This window comes from Sitophilus oryzae, unplaced genomic scaffold (assembly GCF_002938485.1).
Source record: "Sitophilus oryzae breed Bouriz unplaced genomic scaffold, Soryzae_2.0 scaffold_1179_pilon_pilon, whole genome shotgun sequence".
NCBI classification, from domain to species: Eukaryota; Metazoa; Arthropoda; class Insecta; order Coleoptera; family Curculionidae; genus Sitophilus; species Sitophilus oryzae.
This window is the reverse complement of record NW_022145814.1, coordinates 2405081-2423010: the sequence shown is the minus strand read 5'-3', so window position 1 is coordinate 2423010 and position 17930 is coordinate 2405081. Positions and strand designations below refer to the sequence as shown.

The window sequence follows — 17930 nt, the reverse complement described above, 5'->3', positions numbered from 1 at the left end:
CGCCAAAATTGTTAACACTTTTTCAATTAATATTAAAATATTATAATATTTTTTCTTCGTTTTTAGAAGTTTTTAGAAGGTTGGTTTAAAGAAGACAGAAGAAATAGTTTAGTTGTAAATAATATACAAATATACACAGGGTGTCCCAATATTCCGTAGACATAGAACTACTACGTGTTTTTGAAATCAAAATAAGTTCATTAGACACAATTTACAAAGTGCTAGGTTTGTCCGTTATTTTATTAAGCTTATTGTTAAAGATAATCTGTGGTATTAACATAAAATTCCATATTTTCGCCAGCTAGATTATTAAGAAATTTTATTCGTCTCCACAGCTTGATGTAACGAAAAAAAAATTTGAAAGCCAGCTTAGGAAAAATATTTTTTACTCAAAAAGCAAACGCGGTAGCGTTTTTTTACAAGAGACAAAAAATATAAATACTAGAAGGACCATTTTACGAAAAAAAATCGGTCGTCGGGTAGTTTTCAAACTCAAATTCAAATTTCTTTATTAGACCCTATTAAGTTTTACAGATTAGTAATATAATAATTATTCTTAATAAATATGTGTCTAAAGGGATCGCACCGCGACTAAAAAACCGATACAAAGGCACAAAGTGCCAGAGTGGTGCGACCCCAAAAACAAAATAGAATAAATTAAATTATAAAAATAAACAGAATTAAAAAAAAATTATGAGCGGAGATAAGCAGAGAGGCATAACGAAACAGTGTAAAAAGCGGAACAGCAACCAATGACGGGCATATCAGAAGAACAAGAAATCTCACAAATCAGTCGATGAAATTATAATTTTTACGAATTTAGTAAATTATTTTTAATTTGTTTTTTATAATCTGTAAAGAATTGAAATTTAAAGTTATTAGAAATATTAGCTTCGTTCGGGTTCTTGTTATTACCGATTCTGAACCGTTCTAGAACTGTGATGTGTCTGCGCAGAAGGAAATATGAAGACATTATTTCATTTGCGCATGCACTGCTATACCCGAAAAAACTATTAGCTTTTTTCGGGTTCTTGTTATTACCGATTCTGAACCCTCCTAGAACTCTGCAGCGCATGCGCAATTGAAATAATGTCTTCATATTTCCTTCTGCGCAGACACATCATAGTTCTAGGACGGTTCAGAATCGGTAATAACAAGAACCCGAACAAAGCTATTATTCCACAAATGTGGCGCTATGAAACTGAATGATTTTTGGAAGTTAGCTGTCCGGTGTTGAGGAATTTTAAAATAATGCACTGGCCTAGTCGAATGATCATGGTCAACGTAGCGAAACAATGAGAACAAATAGGGAGGCTGCTCTGTAGTTAAAATTCGATAAATAGGTGTCATTAAATGAAATTGTCGTCTGTTAGTCATGGATAAAATATATAAATTTTTAAGATGTGGCGTTATATGATCTCTAAAAGGAATGTTAAAAGAAAACCGTAGACACGTGGTTTGAAGTATTTGGATTTTTCTAGAGAATCTAGCCGTTTATGGATGTACCATAAACAACATCGCCGTAATCAAATAAAGGTAAAATAAGTGTGTCACATAATTGATACTTAGCCTTTGATGGTATATATTTCTTAAGAGACGAAAAATTCTTCAAACGTATATAAGCAGCCTTTAATTTAGTAGTTATATGTGCCTGAAAAGATAGCCTCGCATCAGAAAAGACTCCAAGATTTTTAGTCTCTGTAACAATGGGTATCGCAACATTATCTATATATATTCATGTTACCAGCCGTATTTGTAATTTTGTTTATATCACTACCAAATACCTACTATAACACAAGATTTACCGGCATTTAATTTCACATTATGATCCAGAGCATATTTATTAATTTTATTCAGATAGTCGTTAAAATTTAACTGAAATTGTGCCAAATTATTAATATCTATTTTGCAATAAATTTGAGAATCATCTGCATAGAAAAATGCATTTTAGAAAACTGTACTTCTTTATCCATGTCAGCTACATATAACGAAAATAAAAGTGGTCCCAGAATAGATCCCTGAGGAACCCCAGAAATCATAAGAATATAACTAGATGTTTGTTTTAAGCGGAGAACACATATACCTGATAGCGAGCGAATCGCTGTCGCGATCAATTCAGAAGGAAGTGAGCATATACAGGCGATATTTTATTTTGAATCGCAGTGTAATTAGTGCGTAAAAAAGTGTCTCGATAGATCGATTATTGGAAGAAGAGGCACTGCTCCTTGCAATATTATTAGATAACGAAGAAAAATGCAATAAATGGTAAAAAAACTTTATTTTTTATTCGCGCATTTTCTTGATTTGTTCTAATATCATTAACCAGCTTCAGTAAATAAATGGTAGTGCTGTACTTCTTAAAACCAGATTGGCATTCAGGTATTAGTTTATTTGAATCTACAAATGAAACAATTTGATTATGTAGATGTTTTTCTATAATTTTAGAAATTGCTGGCAAAATACTCACGGGTCTTGGATCGTTGTTATTTAAAGGTTTGAAAATTTTACAGAGAGGTGTTATAATAGCTTTTTTCTATATTTCGGGATAGACATTGTCTAAAATAGAAGTATTAATTATATTTATTACCCCTTTACCACAGTAAGGCATGCACAGCTTTAGTGCTTTAATTGATAAATCATCTTCACCGATAGCATTAGACCGAATAGAATTTAATATTTAATGTAACGATATCTCATCTATTAGTTTGAAATTTAGAACATTATTCCCTATTTTTTCAGGCTTATTTTGTCTATAAAAATCTATTATTTTATTTGATGTAGTATTAATGCAATTCTGAGAGTACGAAAAAAAAATATTAAGCTTGTCTACATCCACATCAGTTTTCACCCTTCTTGTATTTTTTCTTGACTTTTGTGAAAGTCAAATGTTAAAGAACTTAGCAAAACATAGACATTAAAAAATCATTCAAATCGGGATAACGGTTCTTAAAATATCAGAAAAAATGTGTTTTTTTTTTAAACTTCTCTAACGGACAAACGCAGCATTTTTGTATAGAGATAAATTGTGTCCAATGAACTTATTTTGATTCCAGAAATACGTAGTAGTTTTATGTCCACGGAATATTGGGACACCCTGTCTATCCGATAGTTTTAAATAGTTATTACCTATTATGCATAAACGCTAAAAATAATCTGTGTTTTACATTATAATTAATAAGTTTTATAATTTTAATGTTTTTAAATTGTCAAAAAAAATTGAAAAATATGCCTACCCTCCTCCTATTTTTTTTACTGGTTATTGCTTCTCTTCTATGTCTTTACAGGTTATTATACTTCGGCACAAACTTCGGTCTATACGATATACCAGGTGTTCTCAAAGGTGGCTCAACCCTACAACTTTTTTATGTTTTCAAATAAAAAACAAAATTTGGTATGTTAGTAGGTATATGACATAAATTAGGATTGATTAACGTATTCAATTGTGTTCGGTCAGTTCCTGTTTCCTGATTCACCGGAAATGACTATAACTTTTGACTTTTAAATGACACACTCAGTAGTTTTTTACCTCATTTGATAGAGAATAGCATTCTGAAAAAAATGACATATCATATGTCAACTTTTGACATTGAATTTCAATTGAGAGTACCATGGCTATAAATGTAGTGATAATTTGACTCGAAAGTGTCTGGTAATCAACCACTGTCGCCCTATTTAAAAAAAATGAGTTATAATTCAAAATAAATTTTGAGCATCTTTTAACCGACCAGAGCAAGACACGAAAAACATTAGACGATCAAATCTATTTTGCCAAGCCCTCTTGATTAAAAATTAGTGTTTTTAATACAGCCATGTCACTCTACAATATGTCCCCGGATTGTCTTTATAAGAGAAAAAACTTTTTTATTGTCGACATTTTCAGAAAAATTCATTCTTCATAAAAAAATCTGCTTGTTCTAAAATGGTTAATCTCGTTTATACTTTTCCAAATTTCCATACCATATGTCGCGTCCGAAGCTTTTATGTATATGGGTCCCCGTACTACAACCCGGGACCACGCCTGGACCATCCCATTTTTTCACTGATGAGGGAGTCGGGATATATCAGGGGAGATAATCGACGGGAACGAGCGTCACTATCGAGCAAGAAAAGAAGCGAAGAACGTGATCGCAATAACGCACACTTGAAATCAGTTATGTAAGAAATATTTGTTTATTTAGTATTTGGAAGCTCTTTCGAATAGTATGTCATAAAAAATTTGCTGTGGAAATCCATTTGTTGGTTCATTTTTGTTTATTTTCTTCGGTACGGTATTGATGTCTAAATTACAGTATGTACTAGGTTAAGTTCGTAGCTACACAAAAAAAGTGTTTAGAATGAAAAGCTGGATCTCGTTTTCATGTAACTGATTTTCGTTATTCTAATGTCGGAAAAAAGAGAATGATGCATTTCCGCCAAGAAATTTTGATGAAAAAATGATTTCAAATAAAAAAAACCTCACTCATATTTTTACTGTTTTAAATGTTAAAGAAGCACAAAATTTACTTAGTTCAAGGCTACGGAAATGATAATAGTTATCGGAAAATGTGATACATTAATAACAGCAAAAAATAGAGGACGTTAATCAAAACTAATGATAACTATCTATCAAAAAATGAAATCGAAATTATATTACATATTTTATTACATGTTCAGTTTCAATTTAAAAATAGATGCATTTTTGTTAAATTAGTAAAAATAAGTACAGGTTTTCTTAAATTATTTAAAAACGGCTTGTCCAAAATTGTTCAAATTTTGCATATGCTCAGCCATACGCAGACCTTTTAAAACCCCTATTTACAACTTTGCTATAAAATTAACAGGGCAGCCAATATTTGGACAGTTCAAAATTTGCATGGCTTCCAACGACGATACTGTTTCCATCCTGTTTCCAACGACGATACCAACCAACCACGATACCAAACCAAACCACCCGGTATTCAAACAATAATATACCTAAACCATTTCTTTTCGGACCCTATCGCCAGACACTAATTTCTGTTATCGATTTTTCTGGTATTAGTTCGAGGGATCAAAGTTTTCTATCGTTCTGTACAAAATCAATAAAGTGCTTATAAAACATGGTATATTATAGTACTTGCTTTTAAATAGAAATGGTAATAAAAATGGTATAAGGAAGTATTCGTGATATTCCGTGTGCAACCAATCAACCAAGCATTTAAAATATGTAGCGAAGGTATATGTCTATATACCGAACGTTCGCTTTCTGTCAATATTATCAATCACAATAACAAAAATAGCGACAGAACAATCGCTAAAATTGTTTAAAATTAAATATACATCTGGCCGGCTGACGGTGAAATAACTTTTAATTCATTGTCATGATTGGTGCAAACAAACAAAACCGTTAAATCGAAGGTGCGCCGACCACGTCGATTAAATAAACATTTATTTTTAGTTCATTAACAAATCGCTTATTTATTTATTTTTTTTCTTTTTTCTTACCTTCCCACAAAATTCTCCAATACTGAACTTTTTCCCGCACTTTGGCCCCCCACCACCGCTATTTGCGGCAAATCTAAAGTCAAATGAACGCCCAATCTCGTAAAAGCATCTTGTAATCTATTCACCACAGATATCAATTGTTCCATTCCAGAATTGCCCGACATTGTTATCACGCACTCACTATATTAATTTAATTTTTTATATAAAATAGGTCCCAGAAAAGCCTATATCGCTCTAAAACTCGTTTGCTCACTAAAAACCGAACTAACGTTTATGATGAATGATTCACTTATGATTTAATTGTTTTAAGTTGACTGCGCGTAAGTCGTACCGTACGTAACAAAAAGCAAATAAATATTCCTGAGTTTGCCCTAGCAATTCGATTGAATGATATCTTTTATCAGTCCAGTTGGATTTAAACTCGATTGATAAGATTTGTAGAAAAAGAATTAGGTTATTTGAATTATGACAAAAAAATATTATAGTTTATTTATGTTTAACTAGTTGCATACAGATGTATCATTTATATTTAAATTGTTCAACTAGCAAAAATTAAAAATATGAAAGCGTAAAATTATTGTACGGGATGTGTTGATATGTATGGCATTAAAAAGTGAATAAAATCGAATAAATGTACCATGATAATAGGTTGTTAACTTTCATTTATACGGGTTTGTAAAATATGTATGTGCATTTAGCAATATTTCGTAATATAATTTGTCCACCCGCACTCTTAACATTTATATTTTTATTTTTATTATAGGCGAACTAAAATAGAAAATAAGCACCATTACCTATAGGATATAATCCACACCTGTGGCAAAACAACCTATAACATGCGATAGATATACAGGGTTAGTCTTATACCGGGTGCGTCCCAAACGGGGCTCACCCCTATAACTTCTTTATTTTTTCAGATAAAACAACGAGATTTGGTATGTTGGTATACGACATAAATTGGGAGAGATTGACGTATTCAATTGTTTTCGGTCACTTCCGATTTTACCGGAAATGACTACAACCCTCGGTATTTTTTTACTTTATTCAATATAAAATGATATTCTGAATCGAATGACATATCATATGTCAACTTATGACATTTTCGCATATATGGTTTATTTGAAATTGTAACATGCGGTTCATAACGACAATTTGACTCGAAATACCAAGTATGTGTGGTATCAAATTATTCGTAAAAAAATGCTTTTTCCAAATATGCTAATGAGCCACCCTCGTTTCATTTGAAAAAATTGAGATATGATTAAAAATACGATCTGATACGAGCATCGTTTAACCGGCCAGGCCAAGATACTAAAAACATTATACGATCAAATTTATTTTTCTAAGGCTCCTTGATTAAAAATTAGTGTTTTTAACATAGCCATGGCACTCTAGATTGAAATTTAAAATACAATTTGTTTTTCAGTGACTACCTATGTCAAAAGTTGACGTATGATATGTCATTCGATTCAGAGTATCATTTTCTATTGAATAAAGTAAAAAAATACGGAGGGTGCCATTTAAAAATCGAAAGTTGTAGTCATTGTAGTCAAGTGACCTAAAACAATTGAATACGTCAATCAATCCCAATTTATGTCATATACTAACAAACCAAATCTCGTTGTTTTATCTGAAAAAATAAAAAAGTTAGAGGGGTGAGCCACTTTTGAGACGCACCCGGTATAAGTGTAAATATTTTAGGAGTAGTATACTTCGACCCCAGAAAACACAATTATGAGGTTTTTTTTCCAAAAAAAAATTGAAACTTTGGAATTTTTGAAAAGAAATTTGGAATTAGTTTAGTTTGAGATGATCCGCCTATTTAAAAATAGACATATTTCCTTATATTCAATCAAAACATTCAGTTTTTAAAACACTGTGTATACATAAATAAAATTATTGATTTTTAAAATATTATTCGCAAAACCGGAGAGAGGAAAATCAGACGACGAAAAGTGATAATAGATGTTAAGTAATAGCTTTTAGACTACCGTTCGAGACGCATTGATGTTATTTGTGGTTCGTAAATTTTGTGACAAAGAATGTTATTTATTAAAGGTAAAGTAAATGTGTTCTCATTATTTAACTTGTGTTAACTAAAGCATATAGCTTATTTGTCTGTTGTAATATTCTGTGCTAAAGATTTTTCTTATTTATTTCATCTGAGAATTATATCATATAACATGTGTATGTATTTAATGGAGACGACTATGCTCTGAAAAATTTCATTTTAAAAGTAATCTAAATACAATCGTTTACTGTCCATTCGTGCCGATGTTTATGGTTCAGTGTGACAATAAGCGGCCTTGTTCGATGTACTGACATTTTTCGACCGTGAATTGACGAATATCTTAGGTCACAAAAGAACAAACAATAAGAAAATAGAATAAGTCATAGAATAACTTATAACTTATAACTAAAGATATTTGCACGAAACCTTCAACCTTTAGCTTTGAGTTCCGCAACCAGGGCCTTAATACCTGCGGGTGGGGACTCGCTAACAGCACTTTCAGATGGAGCGGAAACTTCCGCGCGGACCGTCCGTCGTGTTTTTTCAAGATAGCCGTCGGACGAACTACGTCGGACGGAGCATACGCGACCCATGTGAAATTGTTACGTGGTGGACCATACATCCTGTACGTACGTCCTGTACCCAAACGATAGGAATCCAATCCAAGATGAGATATGAATTATTGTTTGGATTCCACTGGAGCGTCCGTGATAACCGTCTTTGCGGCCTGACCCATGCAGGCTTCCAAAAAAGCTCTATATTATGTTTTTGATTTGCCATTTCCATTGCAATTTTCTTACATAATATGAGGATAATGGAAAAGCATATTTTTTATTAATCAGCCTCAAAATTTCATTCCAGTCACTAAAAAAGTACTTGGAAGAAAATTATAATAAATCGAAAAAAAAAAATGAAGACTTTAACCCCTTGTCGCTACGAAACAAAACAGAATCGGACCTACATATGTTGATATAAAAAATATTTTTTTTTACGTGAGGAATCTCCCCACGAGAGATGGTACATGTTTTTGAAACACCCTGTATAGGAAAAAAATGTATACTTACAAAACAATATTTTTAAATAACCTCACATCGCTTGCATTTAATGATTAAGATAATAATTACATTAATTTAATTATTAATTACAATTCTCATAATTATTTTTTAAACCAAATGTGTTGTAAGCAATGAATCAATTCTCACGATTCTGTGAACGAACGCCAATGTTCAATTCTTTCGACCCTTTTTACGACTTCAAATTTTATGAATCCGTGCTGGTCACGATTCAATTGAACGAACCCTATTGTAAGCAATGCATCAAATCTCACGATTCTTTGAACGAACGAGCCGTAGAAACGAACGAGTCGTATTGTGATCGGATTCAATCCTTACACTCATTTTTACAACTCGTTCGTTTAAATTTTATGAATCCGTTCTGCTCACGATTCAGTTGAACGAACCGTATTGTAAACAATGCATCAAATCTCACGATTCTTTGAACGAACCAGTCGCAGTCCAATTCAATTCTTTCGACCCTTTTTACGACTCGTTCGTTCAAAATTCAATTGAACGAACCCTATTGTAAGCAATGCATCAAATCTCACGATTCTTTGAACGAACGAGCCGTAGAAACGAACGAGTCGTATTGTGATCGGATTCAATCCTTACACTCATTTTTACGACTAGTTCGTTCAAATTTTATGCATCCGTGCTGGCCACGATTCAATTGAACGAAGCGTATTCTAAAGGGGTGTCCAGACCGGATGAGCGAGCAGGAGCGAGCAAGAATTCGGGTATGTTCTATGGGAATGCTTAACTGGTGTGGACGGCTCTGCGAGCGAGGGAATGATTGCTTGCTCGCGCTCGTCGCTGTTCCACGCGCCGTGTCGGTACATCAAAGAAAATTCGCGCTATTGCACGTTCGGTTTGGACGGGATTTTGTTTACCACGTTTGCGATTGAATATCAAAAATGGAATGGCTGAATGAAGTTGTTTTAAAACTAATAGAGGAGTACAAAAATCGCCATGACCCGTAAGGTGAAATTGCTTTTCGGTAATTGGTATCACTTTTCATTATTTTTATGTCAATTAAATCTAATAAGGTATTAAAATCCGTAAGGGACATCCCACAAAAGTTCTTAAATTTTCGAGAATCTTCTGTTTCAACATCGTTTAGTAAATTGTTACCACCATGAGAAACTCGATTTTTAAAAACCATCTCCTCTGCAGTCATTTTCTCTTTTGATGTTTCAACAATTTATAAAATACAGTGAAAGACGCACAAGTAATATTTTTTCCGACATTATGAGCATGAAGTGTCACACACCGATCAACGCCGAATATACAAATAATCGCTAGGTCTGGACGGAAGCTGATCATGTGCTCGAGAGCAGCGGAAATCACGAGCGAATTTGAATAAATGTTTGCTTGCGCTCGTTACTGCTCGCTCATCTGGTCTGGACGCCCCTTACGCGATGAATCGAATCTCACGTTTCATTTTTATAAATAAACGACTCGTTCAATCTTTGTGCACCTCTTTTGACTCAACCAATTTTTGAACCCAAAAACCAAATATATAGAAATGAGGGTAATTCAGAATATTGTTGGTAATTTGGAATGCTCACATATTGAAGCTATGCGTGGCGCTATCTGTTTAAATATGGTATGTATAAACTAGTGGACAACAGATTTTGTACTCATATAAATTTATAACACAAAGCAAAAATATGTGAACAAATAATTTGGTTTGGTTTGGCGCGACAAAATCTTCTTTAGTGGAAATTAAATCGGTAATCGGCAATCACTGCCCTGATTTTTTATTTAAATTAACTTTAATTGGGTCTTCAGGTAAGTATAGGTTTATATTTTAATTTGTTAAATGTATTTTTTTCCATATATTAATGCATATATATTTTTTACAGATTACGGTGTAGATCTTAATGTTGCTAATTTGGAATACTACAACTGATGCAAATTTGGAATAGTCCAAATTATTTTCATCATGCTGCTTTTTTTCAGCAAACATGACGTTGTTATTTCTGCTTTTTTTTCATCAAACCAAACTGTAGCTCAACCTGTTTGATGGATTTTAACATATAAGGTGTCCGGTGTCGATAGATTTGTTTTAATCTGGTCTTAATTGTAGGAGAAATATAGGGCAACAGGATCAAAAATCACAAAACAACAACAAATAGTGGATCTATTGCAAGCTGAATTATTTCGACCTCCTCAAAACTCGCTCCAGAATTTGATTTAAATAGAGAGCCAGAAGAGTCTGCAGATTTATTCGGCTTCTTGTTATTTCCGATTCTGAAGCGTCATGCATTCAAACACTGCACTGCCGTCCTAACAGAAAACGCAGTAACTCCAAAAAAAGGATTTCGAGAAAAATAGGTTTTACTGTTTGTTTATTGTTAGTTACCTTTTTGATAAAAAATGATACTTTTTTTAAGGAATATTAAAATATAAGTATTTTTTTGTATATTTGCCTAATTTTTATCCTATTTAATGACTTTGGTAAAAAATAATTTAATTAAATGCATTTTAGCTTAGCAGTTCAATTATGTTTATTTAGTCATTACTAAATAATAATGCAGTAACTCAGGAATATTTGCCATTTTACTGCGTTTTTATCTAGTATTCTTTGATGTACCGCTATTACGATAAATGAGAAAAAAGGTCACTTTTTTAGCCTTTTTTGTAAAACTATACTATAATAATTTTAACTTTATTCCATAATTTGCTTTTTTAGTACCTTTATTTCCGGATTTCACTACTGGAAAGTTGAATAAATATGTATAACAATAAAAAATAAGCCCCAAACCACAGCTAATGTATGTACAGAAAAAATATATTATTATACATATGTATACTTAAATCGAAAAAGTAAATTTAATAAGTACTACATATTGCAATAACAATTAAAAATTATTCAAAAGAAGTTTTTAAATCACTGACGTTATCAGCAACATCGATGTCATTCCAAAACTGCCTTCTTTCTTCTGTCATAAGAGGGCATAATTTTTTTATTATGTCGTCGTTTTTTTCTTTACTTATTCCTCTCGGATTTGTTCGAGGAATTGGTTTCTGTATCCCGTCCCTTTCAGACTTAACCTTCAAAAACTTTAAAATTCTTGGAGTGGTTGAATCATAATTGGTAACATATTGTAACCAATTTTTCCCCGCTCTGCAAACACCATTGTTATTTCGGACAAATATGGTCGCAGATCCGTTTTTTTTTATTTTGGCTTGGGAACTATGATCAAGCCAGTCGTAGAAGTGTCCGATTTCCATTTCAATTACCGTTACTTTTCCCAAATTGGCATTTTGTACGGCATTACTAAAATCTTTAAAATCGCACACGCTACCCTTATATTGCATAGAAAGTTCCACCTGATGGTGGAAACTATCCGCGCTCATGTGCGTATGCCCGGGCTCGAAATATTTGACTCATATTTTCTTTGCTACTCCTTGTATGTCAGGACTGTTTACCATATAGATCAGAAAGGAAAAAAAACAATTTTTATTTTGAGCGGAACAGTTATCCAGCCATAACGTAATTTTTGCGAAATCCCGATTTTCCAAGAAGATGGAGTGGGAGGTACTTATATCTTCCTTTTTTCTTCCAGCAACACCTTCATACCAAACAGCAGCTACTGGTTTTACACCAACTTGTTTTTTCCCGACAGGAACGTTAAAAGCAATTATACGTGGTGTAAATAAGGCCACTTTATATTGGTCTTACCTGGGGAGCATAATGACCTTTTGCAAATCTGCCGAGTAGCAAATTCATCATTACTTCTTTCTTTTCAGCTTCTTCTCTATGCATTTTTCTTGATTCCGCAGCTTTTTTTATATGTACGCTGTAAGTTTTACACGTCTCACATTCCAGATCTATATTTCTTTCGAGTGACCATGATTTTCAAATACCGTGCAGCACTCACACTCCTCATGTCCGAGTTTTGTAAAGGATATAATTTTAGCCTTAACTGCTAATCTGTACAACTCGTAAGAGCACGTAAAGGTTGGATGTTTGCTCCGGAAATCTTTATACATTAATTCTAGCACAATAAAGTTACTGCATTTCAGGTTAAAAATATGTGACGTAGTTTTATGGTAATACAAATTATTTAAACAGTATATTTTAGAATACTACATTTCTCTTTAGGAGTTATGTTTGCTGCATTTCTCAATAGTAATTACATGACGTGTCAGAGTTACTGAAATTTAATTTTTCAAATTTTGGGGGAACATTTTTTTTTCGAAAAATCTGAGATAGCAGGTTGATAGAAAATATGTTAAAGAGTGCAAATCTACCAAAATCTCAAAATCGCTAAAATTCGAGTTGCTGCGTTTTCTGTTAGGACGGCAGTGCAGCGCATGCGCAAATTATTATTTTTTTCATATTTCATTCTGCGCTTGCGTATCACAGTTGTAGGACGGTTCAGAATCGGTAATAAGAAAAACCCAAAGTAAGCTATTATGTCATTTTTGGCGAAGGAAAGATACAAGGGAAGGATAGTGGGATCAGTGCCTCACATGGGAATCATGAGTGCACTTTATGTCGGATATGACGCCGGAACCGTATGTGTGTTACTATAAAAGTAAATATTCTACCTAATTTTCTCCTTTAATAAATATTTAAATACTTTTTTAACAATATTTTATTTACCTTTTTAATATAAACAACATATCTGCTACTATTTTGGTGGTATTCCAAATTACCTGCATGTTACATCGACAGAGATTTTTTGCACTTTTTTTATGAGTGAAAAAATCCATTTAAATTACTTTAAATACTTTGAAACTTTCGTATGGAATTCAACATATTATGTAGATCTTAGGCACGCTATTTATTTTATTCAAAATAAACCATAATAATTTATTGCATTTTTTTTGTAACTACTATTCCAAAATACCTTCACTTCCTCTACTAATAAGTTTTAAATTATGTCTAGTGTGAAATGAGTGTACTAAACAGTAGTAGTTGTAGTATTAAGGATAGATAACCCTTAGTGCTTCAGTGTTGTTTCGAGACTATAACTAGACGGGTCTAGAATAAAATTAAATGCACTGTATTCCGAAAACACTTACGGCTCAGGTCTAAGTACAGTCTCTTATATCTAAAATTATTAAACCAAACCAAACACAAACTGGTGCTGGATGTGCAATTATTACCAACGGGTCAGCTTTCCAATGGACTTTGAGACATGAAGCATCAGCTTTCTTCACAGAATATTTTGCGATCTGGAAAGCCTTATGTCATCGAAGAATATAATCAAACAAGTTTTTCTTTGTTTCTGACTCTTTAGAGATCGTGTCTAAAATTAATGACATATTTGCCCATGATCCTCTTAAACAAACAATTCAGACGCTTATTCAAGAGTGCAGCGAAAAGGGAAACAAACTCACGTTTGTATGGGTCCCAAGCCATACTAATATACTAGGCAACAATATACAATGGCAGATGGAGCTGCTCAGCAAGCTGCTAGAAGAGATACCATTGATTTCCCTTATATAACTAATGGTGATACTAAACATGATTTTAAAGTACTACTGCATAAAAGAACAGAAAGGAAATGGCAGGATGAGTGGGCAGGTAAACTGTCAAAGCTTCATGCAATAAGACAGGATCCGTCAACCCCATCCTTATAGACATCTTGCACTAGGACGAGCGGATGAATCCAGAATGCATCGTCCTCATATTGGGCATACTGCGGTGACTCATGCATATCTACTTAAAAGAGAAATACCTCCAATGTGCATAGTCTGTGATGTTCTGTTGACAGTAACTCACATTATATGTGAATGTCCTCAATATACGGTAGAAAGAAGTAGATTCGATATACGTGATGAAATGCGGGAAAATTTAACCGAAGAAGAAAAAATTATAAATATATTATGAAAGATATTAATATATACAATCAACTGTGATACTCGCTTATGATGCTCTAATCCAACTGTGATACTGTGATGTAAATAATTATCTATTTTTCTTGTTGTTTGTTTCTGTATCTCTACTTTTTATGTGTTTAGTTTTTTTGATCCTTTGTCGCTCAAGTTGAAATGTTTATGTCAATGTAGATTTTTAAATTTTGAATTGTCCTTGTAAGAGTAATAACAAGTTGTATATGGCTAATGATCCTGGTGATCGATGCATAAGGAAAAAAAATTAAACGCTATTCATAAAAAACTATTTTTATTAGAAATTGTATAATAGTTTTCAGAAGGATTTTAAGAACAATTAACAAAGGCTTTGTCTTATAAATATTCTAATAATTCAACACTGGCAACAAGTACTTACAAAAATATATTTATAAATTACACTAATTACATCAGTCTAAATCACTTATACCAAATGGTTTGTACATGGAGTTTTTCTTTCTAAATGTTCACATTTTTCTAGTCGGTTTTCTTTCCATTACTAAACCCATTAACTTGCTGATGATCACCGCTGGTTAAACTTGCGACACCTTCAGACATGATTTTATAGGATTCGTCGATTAAGTCTTGAATATCATCTTTCCTACGACCACTGGTACGAATTTGAGGAAGAATTTTTATTTTAACATCTCCTGAAACAAAATAGTCATCATGAAGAATAATATGGAATCCAATTTAGAAAGTGATTAAATCTTTATTATGTGATTACTAAATGGTAATTCTTTTTAATGCCGAAAAATTTATAAAAATTAGAAGGCAAATGTAAGAATTATCCCATCAAAAACATAAAATGTAGAAACCACCAAGTCTTGCAACGCAGCTTTTCCACTACCAAAAGTTATATGATCTCATGTAAAATCTAGTCAATTTATTCAGTTAGTGTCTCTAGAAGCTTCTATTCAACAATTTGATACAAAATGTTATCTAGTCAATTACCTATCAACACTTATAATGAACCGTATTGGACATCGTTATTTCTGTAATTATAATGACTTAGCAATTGCATGGCTATACAGTATCAATTAGACTTTACTTTCTAAATAACTATAATAATAAAGTTATAAATTTTTAAAGAAATCTGCTTAAGAAACCGGAAGGTTTAGGTATAGGAACATGATATATCGTTAAAAAGCTATTTTATTTGCCTTTTGGTTTTTTTAAATAATATACATAGTCAGAGTTCGGAGTTCGGCGACTCGATCGGCGACGAGAACGAGCCCTCGTCTCTATGTTGTTGCTATCAGCTCGCATGTTTGGACGGAACGGCGAAGTCCGATCACGAGCGCTTGGTAGTTGACAAGCGCTCGGAGTTCACTAAATGCCATGTGCGGTTGCGGCATAAAATGTACCGGTTATGGTGATTACTATCTTTTTGTTCCCATAAAATCTCTCTTACAAAACTAAATCTATTAATTTTTAGGAATCCATCGTTTTCTACAGCGCGACAGAGCGACGAAAGCAAAATTATTTGAATCAATCTCGCCGCTCGATCTAACCGCTCGAGCAGATCGCTAGGTTCACACGTACTTGTCTTCACAGGTTTGTTTTGGACGCGATGTCGCGCTGCTTACTCGCCGCTATCCTCGTCGCCCCACTATGTTCTCAGCCTAACGTGTCATCGCCGTGATTCACCCATAGATATTACGTGTATTTTTATTGTTAACCAATCTTTAAATATATTTCTTTGAAATAATGGTATAAATATAAAAATAAATATAAACACAATAAAACTGACGTTAGTGCTTACCTGATTCAAATGAGAAGTTTTTCAAAAATTTATACGGCGTTACCACTACTGGTTGAAGAGGAACTTGTGAGGCTAAAGCCAAGTGGAATCCGCCTTTTTTAAATGGCAGCAATTTAGGTTTTCCTAAGTTTCTAGTTCCTTCCGGAAAAATAAGTACCCGAGCCTAATAAAACAAAAAATATTATTTAATATTTCATATTACCAGGACATATTTTTTTAATATATTTTATAAGAAATAGAAAAAAATATATATAAAAATTATTGCTGGACATATTTCCATATCTGAATTCCTATTTGCATACAGATAATATCGTGCAAAGCCGGTATGTATACAGTATGTGCCCGGATTGTCTTTACAATAGGAAAAACATTTCTATTAGGTATTGACATTTTGAAAAAATGCTATCTTCATAAAAATTTTTGCTTGTTCTAAAATGGTTAATCACGTTTGTACTTTTTCGAATTTTCATACCGTTTTAAACAAAATTAAAAATAATGAAATTAGAGTTGATTTTTTTTCTCCTAAGTCCTAAAAATCAACAGTCGTTCCTGTGGTAATATAATTTAGATTTCATTCTTTAATAGATGGTTATTATTAATTTTGATTAACGTTATTATTTTATGATGTTGTTAAAGTATCAAATTTTCCGACAACTTTATCACTCTTTCCGTAGCATTGAACTAAATAAATGTTGTGCTGCTTTTACATTTTAAAACAGAAAAAATTTGACATTAATTAAAATTCTATCAAAGAATGAAAACAAAATTATATTACCATAGAAACGCGTTTTGATTTTTAGGGCGTAAAATTTCAACTATATTTTCATGTTTTTTTTAATATTCTCTTAAACGGTATAGAAATTTGGAAAAGTAGGTATAAACGAGATTAACCATTTTAGAAGAAGCAAAAATTTTTATGAAGAATGCATTTTGCTGAAAATGTCAATAATAAAAAAGTTTTTTTCCTCTTGTAAAAACAATCCGGGGGCATACTGTATATTACGAGTAATAAGTACATTAAAAATGATAAGTAGTAAGCGGGTACATATTTATTATATATTTTCTAAGAAATTAGAAGATTTTTTATGAAAATTGTTGGACACATTTCCACATCTGAATGATTATTTACGTACAAATAATAACTAGCAAAGCCGCAGGTATGTATTAAAAATAAAACGATTATTAATAAAATGGTTAATTGTAAAGTAAAATTCGTATTTGCAATCTATTTAAAAAAATAAATACATAATTGTAAAAAAATTGATAAATTTTTTAAAAATATAGCTTGACATAAAAAATTTGCCTTAAATTTAATAGCAACATCAGTAGTCGTCATATAAATATTTTTGAAAAGGAACGTTCATTTTTCACAAACACTACATAAGTACTTTTTTTCCTAAAAATATCTTTTTAACGTCTTTTGAGAAAGAAAACTGTATTTTAAAAACATAACTTTAAAATTCTAAAATATCTTCATTTTACTCGAAATCCGTTACTGTATGCGACTTACAAAACGATGCATCTTTAATGGAAAAAAATGCGAAATGTTGGATTAAAAATGTGCATACCGTCAACAACAATCAAAAAAGAAATTATTTACAAAATCATCCTTTACCCTTGCAAAAAAACTGCTATGTCTGATCACACATTTTGCTCGATATTACAGCACTTATAAGTTTTATCAATTTTTACATTATTTCTCAAGTTAATAATTAGTGATGGGAAAAACCGATTAATTTCAATAATCGAGTACTCGACTTTCAAGCGA

General features: G+C 32.3%; 2 protein-coding genes across 5 annotated transcripts in view; both read right to left on the bottom strand.

Annotated features, from left to right (window-relative positions):
* LOC115891351 (dynamin-like) overlaps positions 1-5887 on the bottom strand; it is a 93572-nt gene extending 87685 nt beyond the window's left edge. For all 3 annotated transcript variants that reach the window (XM_030911801.1, XM_030911802.1, XM_030911800.1), the window contains exon 1: positions 5464-5887. In XM_030911801.1, coding sequence (XP_030767661.1) covers positions 5464-5627 — 164 coding nt within the window. In that variant the 5' untranslated portion in view covers positions 5628-5887. The remainder of the gene's footprint in view (positions 1-5463) is intronic.
* An 8767-nt stretch (positions 5888-14654) lies between these two features.
* LOC115891349 (1-acyl-sn-glycerol-3-phosphate acyltransferase alpha) overlaps positions 14655-17930 on the bottom strand; it is a 102858-nt gene continuing 99582 nt past the window's right edge. For both annotated transcript variants that reach the window (XM_030911799.1, XM_030911798.1), the window contains exons 5-6: positions 16163-16325; positions 14655-15047 (exon numbers count right to left, since the gene is read on the bottom strand). In XM_030911799.1, the coding sequence (XP_030767659.1) occupies positions 14875-15047; positions 16163-16325 (336 nt within the window). In that variant the 3' untranslated portion in view covers positions 14655-14874. The remainder of the gene's footprint in view (positions 15048-16162; positions 16326-17930) is intronic.